This window comes from Cebidichthys violaceus, unplaced genomic scaffold (assembly GCF_023349555.1).
Source record: "Cebidichthys violaceus isolate CVI_PGR_0920_01 unplaced genomic scaffold, fCebVio1.0.p SCAF_25, whole genome shotgun sequence".
In the NCBI taxonomy this organism is placed as follows: Eukaryota; Metazoa; Chordata; class Actinopteri; order Perciformes; family Stichaeidae; genus Cebidichthys; species Cebidichthys violaceus.
The window spans coordinates 3,680,195-3,693,923 of NW_027176428.1; the positions used below are offsets into that span (position 1 = coordinate 3,680,195).

General features: G+C 40.7%; 1 protein-coding gene across 2 annotated transcripts; it reads left to right on the forward strand.

Moving 5' to 3' along the window:
- The first annotated feature begins 8,516 nt into the window (after positions 1-8,516).
- LOC137879661 (neuronal vesicle trafficking-associated protein 1-like) lies at positions 8,517-13,615 on the forward strand. Of its 2 annotated transcripts, XM_068720557.1 has the most exons (5): positions 8,517-8,604; positions 8,918-9,051; positions 9,327-9,440; positions 10,786-10,896; positions 12,117-13,615. In XM_068720557.1, exons 2-5 carry the CDS (start codon positions 8,923-8,925, stop codon positions 12,315-12,317), a joined length of 555 nt encoding a protein of 184 aa, XP_068576658.1. In that variant the 5' UTR covers positions 8,517-8,604; positions 8,918-8,922; the 3' UTR covers positions 12,318-13,615. The 2 variants fall into 2 exon arrangements, with proteins under 2 accessions (XP_068576658.1, XP_068576659.1); XM_068720558.1 differs by lacking the exon at positions 8,517-8,604 and having other exon boundaries at positions 8,900-9,051.
- The last annotated feature ends 114 nt before the right edge of the window (positions 13,616-13,729 follow it).

Below are 13,729 nucleotides of genomic sequence, written 5' to 3' on the forward strand. Positions count from 1 at the left end.
GGAAAATGTGAATGCTCCTGGGGCAACTTGTTTTTCCTGGTATTAGACTCTCACAGGCAAGTGGAGACAAGTTGTCTTTAAGTCTAGACCTAAAACGGATTCTGGGTTATGTGACAGACAAGAAACTGTGTTTTTAATCCTCAACTTTGGACAGCAACAAAACAAATCTCGATATGTTGGCGTGAAGAAAGGAAGTTAGCTGTTCAAGTGGTGCTATGAAAGCTGATTGGTTTAACCAAACTGAACTAAAAAAGCCACAGGTGTGATGAGAAACGTACTATTTTTTATAACCAACTAGGATTTTTACAAAGTCGCTAAAACCTGCCATTACAATGTCTGGCTCTCATGACGCCTTGTTTTCCACCCCTTCTTTAGGCTGCACACAGGTCAAAGATCAAGGAGCGAGAAAAGGTCATCCTTCTTCATCACATACACCCAATCACACAGACTTGTAAAAAAAACACTGCTGTGTGGTACATTTTTAAATAAGATTAGACAAAGAAGAAGGGAACGTCGGTCTGCAGATAACAGAGGTATGTTTCAACTGTGAGTAAAATGTTTCAGGTATTCAGATGAAGTTCACATCCTCACTCCCAATCTTGATAGTTAAGATGCATCAGAAGTTATAGGTGAAGGATTTTCTTGACGTTATTTGCTTATTTTTCTTGTGCAAGGTTAAATTCATATCAAATGAAATGTCACATATCGTCATTCTTAAATAAAATGATGATTACAATATAGCTCTATCTTTAAGATTAGATGCATTTATACAAGTTGAATTACATTAAATACCTTAAATTAATAAAATACATTTAATTACATTAAATTACACAAAATATACTGAATTAAAATACATTTGTTGAATTACTGTTAATTAAATAAAACTAATTAAATTACATTAAATTGAATTATATAAAATTAAATCACATTTAGTTATTTAATGTACACAATCGTCAAAGAGATTTGGATCAGAAGAGCGCATGTTGGATAAGACAGCTGGGATATTTTAGGTTCATCCGCACTGCAAAGTGCATTCTTCCAGCATCCAGGAAGTGGAGAGTTGTGCAAACCATAACCTCCGGTGTTATTGGATTGTTACAACTTGTTGGTGAACGGATTTAGTACAGAGTCACTGTACACAGTGATCTGTCACATCACTCTGCCACCCTGTGGAAACTGTTGTCCAGACATGCAGTTATCCTGATCTGTCATGGAGGGAAGCCTGACATCAACTGGTAGACTCTGAACACTGCTACTAGAATCTTTGCACTGTCGACTTCCCCCACTTTGTGTTAGAGCGACCACACAGTAATAGTAAGAGAGCGACGCCTTCATCATCATCATTCATAGTTTCCCTACACAGGGGGCAGGATGTCATTCATTTCCACAATGGTCAAAGGCTCGGCTCCCTGGAGTCTGTAATTTAGGGAAATGCTCCTCATAAATACAGTTCAGTAAGTGACGGCCTCATTTAAAAGACTTGAATTGCTGTTTGCATCCATTTGGAGCTTATCTGGTGTATTGTGTTGCTCAGAGCAGACCACAGCCTGTTGTTACTTTGAAATGCTGGTCACATTGTGTTTATCAGAGCGAGTCAGACAGCTGTGCAGCAGAATGTGCTTCTTGTGTAATATACAGTGTACACATAAACAGTCACGGGGGTCACGTGAGTGATGACAGCCACAAAATGAAGACAATACCTCTACGGACAGATGGGAGTCCTCTTTTGTAATCCACTCCACTACGGCATGTGATGGTTCACTACAGCCAAGTAGAGCGCATGCATCTGGTGCACAGATCAGTGTAGTATGAAAAAACAATCCTGGATAAATGGCATTCCCAATGAAAGATGACACAAGCATGCTTTTAATTGTAAGGACCCAGCGATTTTTAAACAAAACGTTGATGCCTTTGTGCTCTTTTAGATGACACTGTTAATGCAAAACTTTACATATTCCACTGGTAATTATTCATAAAGAGCATTAATAATGTGTGCTTCAGTTGCACTTCTTTCCGGTGGTCGATTGTAACTTTGGAGGCACTTGTACATTACTTGAGTATTTCCGTTATAGGGTACTATTTATGTCTACTTCACAACATTTTGGAGGCAAATATTGTGCTTTTTACCCCACTAAATTTAATTTACATCTTTAGCTACTGGTTACTAAATTAAGATTATTAATAAGATAATAAATGATGATGTGTTATTATGGGTTAAGCTACCCAGCTGTATGTAAAGTTATTAAAACTAGCTCTACTTTTACCAACCTTAAAGTGATGAACATATTAATACATCACTAATTATAGTACAGCAATACAATATATTTGATTGTGAAATGGGCCATTCTGCATTATGAGTACTTTTGGGACTTCAAGTATATTTCGATGCTAATACTTTTATACTTTTGGTTAAATAAGTGTTTGAATGCGGGACTTTTACTTGTAATATTTTTACACTTAGGCTACTTTAGTAAAAGATCTGAATGCTTCTTCCATCTTGTTTCCTCCCCCTGTCTTTGACCCAGACAGAAGCAGAAAATGACCCGACACACTTTCATTTCATGTTAGCCAGACCACGTCTTTCTGCCTGCCTCTGCAACTCTGTGTTATTGCAATCTCAGTCTGTGCCCGTGATTCCATTGAGAGGCATGAGACCAGAAGCCACACAAGTCTGAGAAACAGTCCTGTGTTGACTCAACTTCCCCCCCCACACACTCCACTTCCGGCTCAGCCCCCTCCAGCCACGTCCGTCTGCACCGGTGACTGAGCCTCTCTATAAATCAGAACAGAGCACACACACCCTCAAAACACACAAGATTGCTCTATTTTAAAACATGTCTGGAAGGCAGTCAAAAGAGATTAGAGCAGACAAAATGCACTTGTTGGATGTGAATGCTCATGTGAGGAGAGGAGATATCAGGAAGCGGGGGTTTAAATGCCTCCAAGAGTTCACAGGTCATCCAACTTGATCTTTTTTAGCAAAGAGGAAATGATCCTCATTCCAACCACATTCCAGTGTGAATATGTTTTATTCTTAATAAAGCACCCTTCTTCAAAGCGATCCTTTTCATGTTAGGAAATTAGATTACACTATTTGGAAAAAAAAGCCTCTTGCACAATCATTTTTTGTGTGAAGCTAAAGAGCATTATGTAATCCTATCAAAACTGGTCTTCTGTTTGTGGACTTGAGGGGGAAATGGCTCTTGCCATGTACGTCACCCCACGTGTCTCAGAATAAATACCACATCCAGACCAAAATTCTTGTAGTCCAAACTGAATGGAAATTCCAACGAAGCTACGGCTTCCTCCCGACGAGTGACTCAGTCGGAGCCTGCTGCTGAACGTCTTCCACTGCTGGCCTTTCCTGCTCGGAGCCCGGAGCCTCTGGGTGTGTCTCCCTGTGACTTCATCTTCCCAGAAAATCCTTCCAGAAACCTCAGCAGCACAACTGCTCACATGATGCAGCCTCCATGTTTACAAGAACAAACCGGTCAGTTTAAAGAAACAACATCTCACTTTGCTTATGACACCAACAGCACTGGTGGTAGTGCCGGTGCCCCCAGACTGTTCATTCAACCAGAGCATCAACCTGTGTGTGTGTGTGTGTGTGTGTGTGTGTGTGTGTGTGCTGACTAGCATCCTGTTTATACAGCCTGGTCACTGCTGCCTGCTGTGACAACTTGTACAAACCCAAACTTTCAGTCTGAACCTTATTGTTGTTGCTGAAGTTCTTTCCATTCAAATCTCTGTGCCTCATTCTTAGGACAAACCTCTTTCAGGAAGCTGCCTGTTACTGTAAGTCTTCACAAGAACAGCGTTAATGAACAGAGGTACAGCACATCATACCCGCCACAAACTGCTGGGTCGACTAGCGAGGGGAATTATACATTCGTGAAAAGAGGCTTTGTGCTCATGCAAAAAGACAATAGCTCCCACATGGCAGCAGGACTTTTAACCCAGACTAAGCACATTAAATGAGTCATCTGGCATTCTGTCCAAAAGTCAGCCGATCACAAGCAGAAAACACACAACAAACATATATTGTGCTCAAAGCACTCGATGCTATGAATAACAGGGCACCTGACAGGCAGAGAGTAAACCATACCTCGGCTTCTCAGAGGACTGACGGGCTGTGACGGATCTGCTGGGAGGTTTGTGTCCTTCACAACACGGCGGATGGAAAAGTCCTGGATGAGTGACAGAGGTCCTGAGGGGAGTCTGAGCTCCGACTGCTTGTTGGAGGTGCCGCTCTCTGAGGGGAAATACTTGTTCTCTCTGCGTGGCGGAGCATAGTCCATGTGGCTGGATGGGAAATTAACTTTCTGGGCAAAGAGCCAAGAACAGTGTAGGTTTTAAAGGCACAGCAGTTGCAGAGCTATATAAGGTTTGGTCACACTTTACTGTGTGAAATAAGGTGAGACATTGTCAGCTGCTGTATTTATCAACTTCATGCACACTGCTTTATTTCCACTGCTTCACACTGAACATTTAAATGCATGGTCATATCATCGGCATTTAAACTAATATCATAGCTTCACACTAGCAGCTTTAGTAGCTAAAGTCTACATTCATTTAAATGCTACTTGTAAATTCACAAGCTACCCAGCAATATATATATAATCAGTATAATATACATTATTCTCAAATGGGCCATTCTGCATTAACATTTTGATGCGTATACTACTTTTATTTTTACTTAAAGTTTGATGGTCTTGTGTACTTATGTAGGTTTAGAGGCATCAGTATTAAATTGAGACTTTAATAACCAGTTAGAAGTTCCTCACAGTAACTTTAAAATACATATATTTTTGAATGTAGATCTTAGAGTATTTGAACACTGTGGTATTGCTACTTTTACTTCAGAGTACTTCTTCCACCACTGTCATCTTCAGTGCTTTCTCTACTCATCTCGGCTATCTGCGAATTTAGTAATTAATCAAAACCCCACTGAAAATTTGATTTTAAGTTTGCCTTTTTGTAATGTGCCTGTTTACAGAATAACACATTTTAGTGTCATAATTTTACAGTTTTGTCAATCTACTTTTATTTGGAAAACTATGCATAACGAAAACAGTCTTGAGTTGTAAATAAGTGAACGTCTCCCTCTAGTGGTTAGTGCTGAGAAGGCAACTGCAGCAGAAACCCCGGCTACACATCTGTCCACTGCTGCTACCAGATACTCTGTGCAGCATACAGTGTCCAGACAAAAAAAATAGATAAAGAAACACGTTCCCATTATCATACAAGATTGTATTTTCTATGTACATTTCATGTGTTTTCCATGTGCTTTTTGCCATTCTGAAAGCTATGAATCAGAACCAGCATCAACAAATGAGGCCAAGACAAGTAGTGTAGAACTGTCCTTCAGAGGCTCAAACTAAAGGTCTGATAGCCCATTGACAACACATGCACTGTTGTTGACTGGCCTATGTCATGTAAAAATGATATATAAAAGAAACAAGGGTGAAACTTCTCAAAAAGTCCAATTGTTACAATAACCATTATAATGTTCAAGAAACACATGACCTCCCCTCTCTGGCCCCAGGGAGGGAAATGTGATAGCTAATGAATTAGTACCGCAGACTCATTACGGACTCTTCGTCAGACTCTTCATCAGACTCTTCATCAGACGTCCAGCAGCAAGCAGCTGTCACAAGCCACCAGGCCACTAAAGAGCTGTGGTTTCCATCTCAACATGTGATGAGATCATTTTCTCTTCTGCTGCTTCCTTTTTCAATATGGATTAACAGGCCGGTCTTGATCTTTTATGCATCCTTTCCTAACCCCCTTTCATTCACACTGTAGCCTGGCAACAGGCTACTGGATACTGAGCACAGACACAGCTTCATTTCCCCACTTCTAGGTACGCAACGAGGTGAAAGGACTTGGTAAACATCAAAATGTCACGTGTTTCTCACAATGATTACATACTATATGCTGGGCAGTGCGTTTGTTAATAATTCAAGGTGACTTTTTAGGTATAGCTACATTATATCTTGAAGATCTAAGACTCATTGTCACAGTAACAGACTTACTATATATAACCAAGCATGGGAAATATACCCATTTGGACATATACATAAGCATTTAGTCCACAAAGTCAATGCTGTGTGAAATTAGTGGAAAGAGATTTCCTTTAGCAGCTTTTTTACAGATTGATATGGTATCCAGAACACACTATTTCATGGCGAGACCAGTTTTGGTTATTATTTCACTTGAGAGATTTCTGTTTGACCTTTTTCTCTGAGCTCTTCTCACAGGTTTGTGGCGGGGGAAACAGCTGGTCGAATTACACTAGAGGGGTTTCTCTCTCAGTAAAGTCTTCCCTGCATGCTGATAAACAGAGGGGATGCTCAGCTTTTCTCATCAGGAATGATGAAAGAGAGGCTGAATGAACTGGAACAACACATAAAAACTGCTCATATCCAGATCAATTTATTTAAAAAACAGATTTTCCATTCAAATGCAAACAACAAGCAGTGCACGGAAAAGTCTTGGCCCAGATATTTGCTGGCTCCACCAGAACCCCCTGAAATATAGTCCCTTGCCCCCAGAAGCTTATCCGTCATCAGACCGATAACCGATAGGTTTCAATACTACCGTCCATCAAATCTGATCAAATAACATCCACACTATCGAATATCGAGAGAGGGCCTTTATGGGACAGCGCCCACGAAATGCAACCTGACGTCCATCCAAAGTCATGTTGGAGCCTGGATTTGTAAAGAAAAGATATCCGCTGGACCAACTTGTCCAATACATACTGCATAGCTGCAAGTCTGTCACAAAGTGTCTCTTCAGAGACATGGTGGCTGGAAATATTGCCCTTCCAGTGTCAGCGTTGCAAAGGCTTTCTGTTGTTTTGATGTTTGACATGGGCACTCCAAATTGCCAAAATGACACCAAAATGAGCAACGCAATGAAATCTTGCAAGTGGGTTACATACTTGTCTTTCCAACTGTCCCCATACAAGTGAGGAGAGGAACCACAAAAACGTTCCATTTTTGGAAGTAATATGTGCGGTGGAGGCCAAGAGAGAACAGAATCTGAAGGTGGTTGAGAGACAACAGGACCCCAAAGGTCTCGTTCTTATCAAAGGAGGACGCCTCATAATCCTCCTCAACATTATCTGTGGTCCCTGACACATTCTCCTTCATGTCACTTTCACTGTAAAAAAGCTGCGAATAAACCTCATTGGCAGAAAACCTTTGTTTGGATGTAATTATCAATCGAGACAGAGTATAAAGAGAGAGCACCAAGAGAAATAGTTTAGAAGGCTGCTGTGACTCGATGGGTCATATTTCCCCTATCCCATGTCACATGATCTGTCAGGGGTTCTTGCACCACTACAGATGGCAGGTTAGTGTCCTAACGATTTTAAATTGCATGTGATAGTGACCCCTGTGTCAGCCTAAATGACCTTCACAAATAATGTTCATATATCTTATTTCTTGTGTTTATGCAGCAAAAACAGCCTTAAATCTTAATAATAAATGTTTTTTTGGCCACAATTCAACACAACAATGGCATATTATAACTTTTTAAGTTGACACAGTGAACTCGTTAGCAAACAGTAGCCTTTTTACATGTTAAGTTATGAAGCAACATTATCATTCGTAATCATTCATTTGATTGTGTCCACATGGTGAATGTAAATCCAATTTCCACTGTATTTTGGCTCTGATTTAATCCCTACCTGGTAGTTAGTGTACAGAGGGATTTTACCAGATTTTTCACACATTCACATTGTTTTCACGTTCTCATTTCTGTGATACAGCATTATGTAAATAGCAACCACTTTAAAGGAATATTTCGCCAACAAAGCAACAATTTGTATCAAATTAAGTGAACTCACCGCGTGTTAGCTTGAATTCTTGAAGAAAACGTTGACGCGGACTCGCAGCACGCATGCGCACACATGAAGACCGTAGTAGAAGAAGCATAAAGATTTTGGCGTGGAGACATGCAATAAAAAAAAGTTTTCCTCAAGAATTCAAGGTAACTGGCCTAGATATGGTGATTTTAAGGGTGAAGAAGTCATTTAAGTTTTGAAGCCAAGTTTTCGTGAATTTCACGTATCAACATAATTTGTATGAAAGCATGTCTTTTGCAGGAGACACTACACCTAATGTAACCTAGTAACTCTACGCAAACCACAAATTGAAATGCTCTATATGTACACTCTGCTTTTTACCCTATTACAGCTACCCCCCCACACACACACACACACACACACACCATTGTAACCTTAATTCCCCTTATCAATTGACACATTAAAAAAAAAACATTGCAAACATGTGCATTTAGGTTGTGACTGTTAACATTAGTCAGTGATGAGCTTCAGATCCTAGTTTCACTGCCACTGATCAGATGTGTATGGATGGATGTGATGTGGATGTTACATCACTTGCAGTGCAGCCAGACGCCAGCAGCAGCATCCAGCTCGGAGGTAACGCGGCGCTCAAACCCGACTGGCCATATTGTGCACCAGCTCTCCGCAAATCGGCTGCGTCACACCTAAAAAAACATATAGCGGCTCTGGAGCAATAAATTCACCCCATCAGGAGAAATACGCTGTACTCAAAACGCTTCTCGGCTGAGCTGGTAAGTATTTTGATACGGTAAATCCAATATATTTTTTTTCACGGTGATACATCGGTCCCTTTATGTCGAAGCCTTGCATGTCCTCTCCTGCGCTTTTGTGCTTAACAGGCTTTCTCATGGGCCACAAAGCGCCTCACGTCATTTAGTTTGATTTGTACTGCTGTATGCATGTGTAAAAAAACGCCAGCATAATTATGGATATGATTTCTATGAAACGTCAATTACACAGGAGCAGAACATAATCCATAATGCCTCTCGTTCAGAAGTAATACGCACATGTGTACTAACCTCAGGTTGGTATTATTTTGTGCAGAGAAAATGGTGAAACTGGGGAATAATTTCAGCGAGAAAAATAACGGGAAGGTGGTGTCTGAAGACGGGTTTGACACCATCCCTCTCATAACACCATTAGATGCCAGTCAGCTGCAGTTTCCTCCACCAGATAAGGTAAGATTCTTTTGTGTGTGTGTGATATGTTTCCATTGATTTGAAGAGCCACAGTGAGTGGCCCTTTATTTATGTATTGCTAACCAATTAGTCCAATTAGAGTGTTGAAAATAAAGGAAACCACGTTACCACATTACCTCACAGATTATTTCCATAGTACAATACTAACAATTTGACCCATCCTGCTTCTGGGAACTCTCATTTTCGTCCTGAATGTATAACTGCCATCTGATTGGATCTTCTCTCATGTACATGTCATTATGTGTTTCTACCAGGTGGTGGTGAAGACAAAGGCAGACTATATTGAGAGCAAGAAGGGAAAACTACGATCTCCTAAAATTGCAGAATTCTCAATAAGCATCATTGAAGGTGTATCTGAGCGACTCAAAGTAAGAATGATGTCGCAGCCATCGACTGCGTTTCATACATCATCCCATTTCCAATATTTCTCACACTCCTACGCATGCATATGCCCTGAGAGCAGACAGCTGTCTCCCTGGAACTCCCTACATTTGTCACCGCCGTCATAATAATCCCTAACCAATCCAAGTGATACTTCTTTCGCTCAGGCCACCTTCATGTTCCTGCATCCTGTGCAGCCTGTCATGTTGTTGGGCTACACAGGGAGACATAATGCACAATGATTCACTTAACCCCGCCCTGAAACTCTCATTAATTCAGCTGCTGCCATGGCGATGGCCTCCAAATGGCAGCATCTCTCCCACCTCCCTAAACGCCCCCCCCGGCTGCGTGGCACTATGTGACACATGATATAGAACGATTAAAACATATGCTTTTGTAAAAGAAAAGGTCCAACCACAATCCTGGGTGCCTGAAGACTTCCTTGCATACTTTAAAATTCATGAAATATGTGTTCTGCATGCAGACTATGCAATACTCTTCCTCCACGTCCAAAAGCAACAGATGAAACCGCTTCAGTGTCACCCTTCCTTTGGTAATATTGCTTTAATCCCCGAACATCTGAAAGGCAAGGAGACACATCACTGTCTCCGAGAACACAGCTCACATCCTCTGATCAGCATGCTTTGAAATGTTTCAGGCAGCCTTTTTATCCCTTTCATTGCAGATAGTCTCTTTTATAATCTCCTGTTGCTTTGCCTCGTACATGTCCTACTGTCTGTTCTGCTCTGTGTGTGTGACTGCGAGATTCATACAGACAGATAAAAAGTATATTATTTCATTCACATTGATACACGCTGTTTAAAGTCTCATCAAACTTGTGCCAAACGTGCTGGGGAACAGTACAAAAAGGTAGTTGGAGTTTCAATTTCTCTGCACTTGCTGAAATAATCAAATTTCTCCACAAGCAAAATAAAATCTGGACTTGTAAAAAATAGCCTGCGCACATGTTGGGCCTTAAAATCTTTGCCGTTAATGAGCCCATTTCTCCCACACCTTGACTTATCCCCCTCCCACTTCCTTGAAACACCAGTAGCTGTTACATAACTCCCCTGAGAGGTGAGAGCTGGGCTTTACAGATGGTCACACAAGCCATTTTCCTGTGGAGCCATTGTATGCAGAATACTCTGTATAGACCTGGCTGGCTGTGTGTTACTGTTAGACATATAACATAGTGTACACTTAATACACCAATGGGCAACTCTTCCATGAGGTTTATTTCAATGCTATACCTATTTTATAATAATGTGTCCTTTAGCTGAGCTGTTCCTGTCACATTGGTCTGACGATGGAGCTGTTGTGCATCTTCTTTAGGTGACTTTGCTGGTGATCTGTGCCCTGGCCTTCCTGGTGTGTGTGGTGTTCCTGGTCGTCTACAAGGTCTACCAGTACGAGCAGCCTTGCCCCGACAGCTTTGTTTACACGGTAAACACTTATGAGCATCATTGTTTGTGACCCTGCATGAGAGACAATCATTTTAATTTTATTGTTAGCTGGGTAAACCAACAATCTTTACTTTCTGATGTTTTTTAGCATTTTTTTTAAAGAGTGATACAACCATCCTGCAATAAGTGTGCTGTATACTGTACATAAACCATATGGACAGTCAGGCTGACATAATAGATGTCAGAATGATACTAAGCATTTGCAGGCCCATGTTTTTCTGAATTTACCAAGAATCTGTCTCACAATTGAAGAAATTCAAGTTTGATTTACCTTTCATTTACCAACAAATCTGTCCTTTCAATTTCTCTGAATAGTTTGGAAACAATCTCATGGTTTTCTATTTGTAAGCATGATCTATGATCGAGTTTGATATTAATGTACTTTTTCACTACTGCCAGACGTTACCAGCTTTTGATTTTTAAATGATTCTGAATGAATTAATCTATCTGGGTTTTAAATTAAATTAAAGCAAGGCTATGTGACTTTCAAGATAACTAATAACATAATCTCCTCTTACAAATGAAACGTTGAATTAATAAGCAATAAAACACACCATTGCTCAGTTCAATACATTCAGGGGTTTTGCGGCTACAGCCTTGCTTCAGATGGACTGTGCGGTGGCTAATTCGAGCTAATGTTAGCAAACTTTGGATAAACATTATTGTGTATTGAGTTACCATTGAGTTTGCTGACTTTATGACTCCTTACCACTTGCGTTACAGTAGCGTAGCATTTTAGCTTAAAGCCACAGACAGTGGTCGCTGTTCAGCAAAAGTTATATAGCCTTGCTGTAAAACCTGTGTAAAAGTGTTGACTCAATTCTTGTACACACGTACATATTCCATTTTCACAAGCACCAGTATAGATTAGGTAATGCAGCGTAGTTGTTATTGAGTGGTTTCTGGGGCCCTGCGATAGTCTGGCGACCTGTGAGAATGAGCGGTTAAAGATAATGGATGGATGTTTTTCTGGCTTTTCATTTTCCTTAGATCTTTTCCTCTAGTACAAACAGCACAGCTCTGTGTTGACAGTCATCTAACCTTCTTTATCTCATGTATCTGTGAACTGTGAATCACAGTTTGATTCTCAGAATTCCATTATACTTTCCTGAATAATAATTTGGTCACCTTGCGTGTTCTTTTTTTCCACATCGTCTCATCTCTGCACTTTTAATGTCGTTCCCTCTCTCTTTGGAGCAGCAAGGTCGCTGCATGCCGGCTGGGATGTATGGCAACTATCCCCCTCAGGGCCCTGGGGGCCGCGGGCGCCTCTTTACCCTCATCAACCACTACAACATAGCCAAGCAGACCATCACCCGGTCAGTATCACCATGGATGACCATCATGTCTGAGGAAAAGGTCACCCAGCAGGAGACGGAGACCGCCCAGAAACTGGCTTAACCAACCTGGGATCAGGAGGTGGACTCACCTGCTTCAGAAATAAATAAATAATATGGTTGTGCCATTCAAGCAAACCTCAAGAGTCCTGGGGCTTTCTGTTGGTGAAAAATCAACTTCTCTTGCCTGAGATGCTCTGCAGGCTTGTTGATGTAGTTTGGGGAGCTGATGTGTACTGTAGCAGGAAATTTTGAACATATTGTCAGCAAAGCAAGCCTCACCGACGGGTGGATTCATGGTTTGTTTGAATCGCATGTGTTGTTATTTATTTACACTTTAAAACTGTGTGGCTAATGTGTAGAAAAAGCCACAGGAAGACAAACACAAACACACACACACAGTCTTTGTACATGTACATATATATACGCACACGCACACGCACACACACACACGCACACACACACACACACACACACACACACACACACACACACACACACACACACACACACACACACACACTCTTTGTACATACACATGTATACATGTAACAGAACTCACTTTAGTACTCACATTTGTGAAATGACTGTGAACCATCTTGTGTCTGCGTTGCTTGTTTTAACGCACATGCACGCACAACTCCTCAGTTGGCTTTGAACCTATTTCCTTTCAAATAGATCAAGTACTGATATTGCATGTCAGACCTCATGAGGTCCAGTGGTACATTACCCATGAAGCGACAAAGTTTGCAGCAAATTTGCCCACAAAGGTCATCTGTGCAGAATATTTTACCGTCATGATATTGTGAATAAATGAGGTTCGACATGGAGGAAACCTTTTAACCAGCGAAAAAAATAACTATTTTAATTGTGTTGTTTTGACGCAGCCCATACGGCTCTCTGCATATAGTGCTGTTAAGGAGTTTTTAGTATTTGATGCATCAAGTCTTTTCAACCAGCATTAATGATTGTCTCCATTCATTTGAACTCTTTGTGAACACCGTGTGCTTTTCTTTGCTGGCCACTTAATGGTTACTTTTCATAGCATACTTTTTATGCTACTGTATTGAATGTTTTTTGCATTGCTAGTGAAGACACTGTATTGTGCAATGCTTTGCATTGATTAATGTCACCATAGATGGCTGTTGGTAGCCATCACAGACACTAGACTTAGGTTGATGTAGTGGAACAATCTGACAGTAGTCGCTTGTCCTGTTGCTTTTTTTTCTGCGTTTGTCATGAAACTTAAAACTGTCACGAATGATGTACCTTTTTCAAACAATGTAACGATTACCATTGAAGTGCATTTGCTACATAAAAAAAATGTTAAATGAAAAACTGAAATAAAGTGCCCACATTTCACACCTATGTCCCAAGTGAATTGCATATATGAATAAGAACATTTTCTAGAACTATTCCAAGAGTAAATCTTGTCAGTGATGCTGAAACCCCCTCAGTGCAGAAAATAAATGCAGT

Excerpts from the sequence above, each read along its gene's own strand:
- LOC137879661 (XM_068720557.1), top strand. The coding sequence starts at position 8,923 with ATGGTGAAACTGGGGAATAATTTCAGCGAGAAAAATAACGGGAAGGTG. Across the intron at positions 9,052-9,326 it reads AGTTTCCTCCACCAGATAAG|GTGGTGGTGAAGACAAAGGC; the intron begins GTAAGATTCTTT and ends TGTTTCTACCAG. Across the intron at positions 10,897-12,116 it reads CCGACAGCTTTGTTTACACG|CAAGGTCGCTGCATGCCGGC; the intron begins GTAAACACTTAT and ends TCTTTGGAGCAG.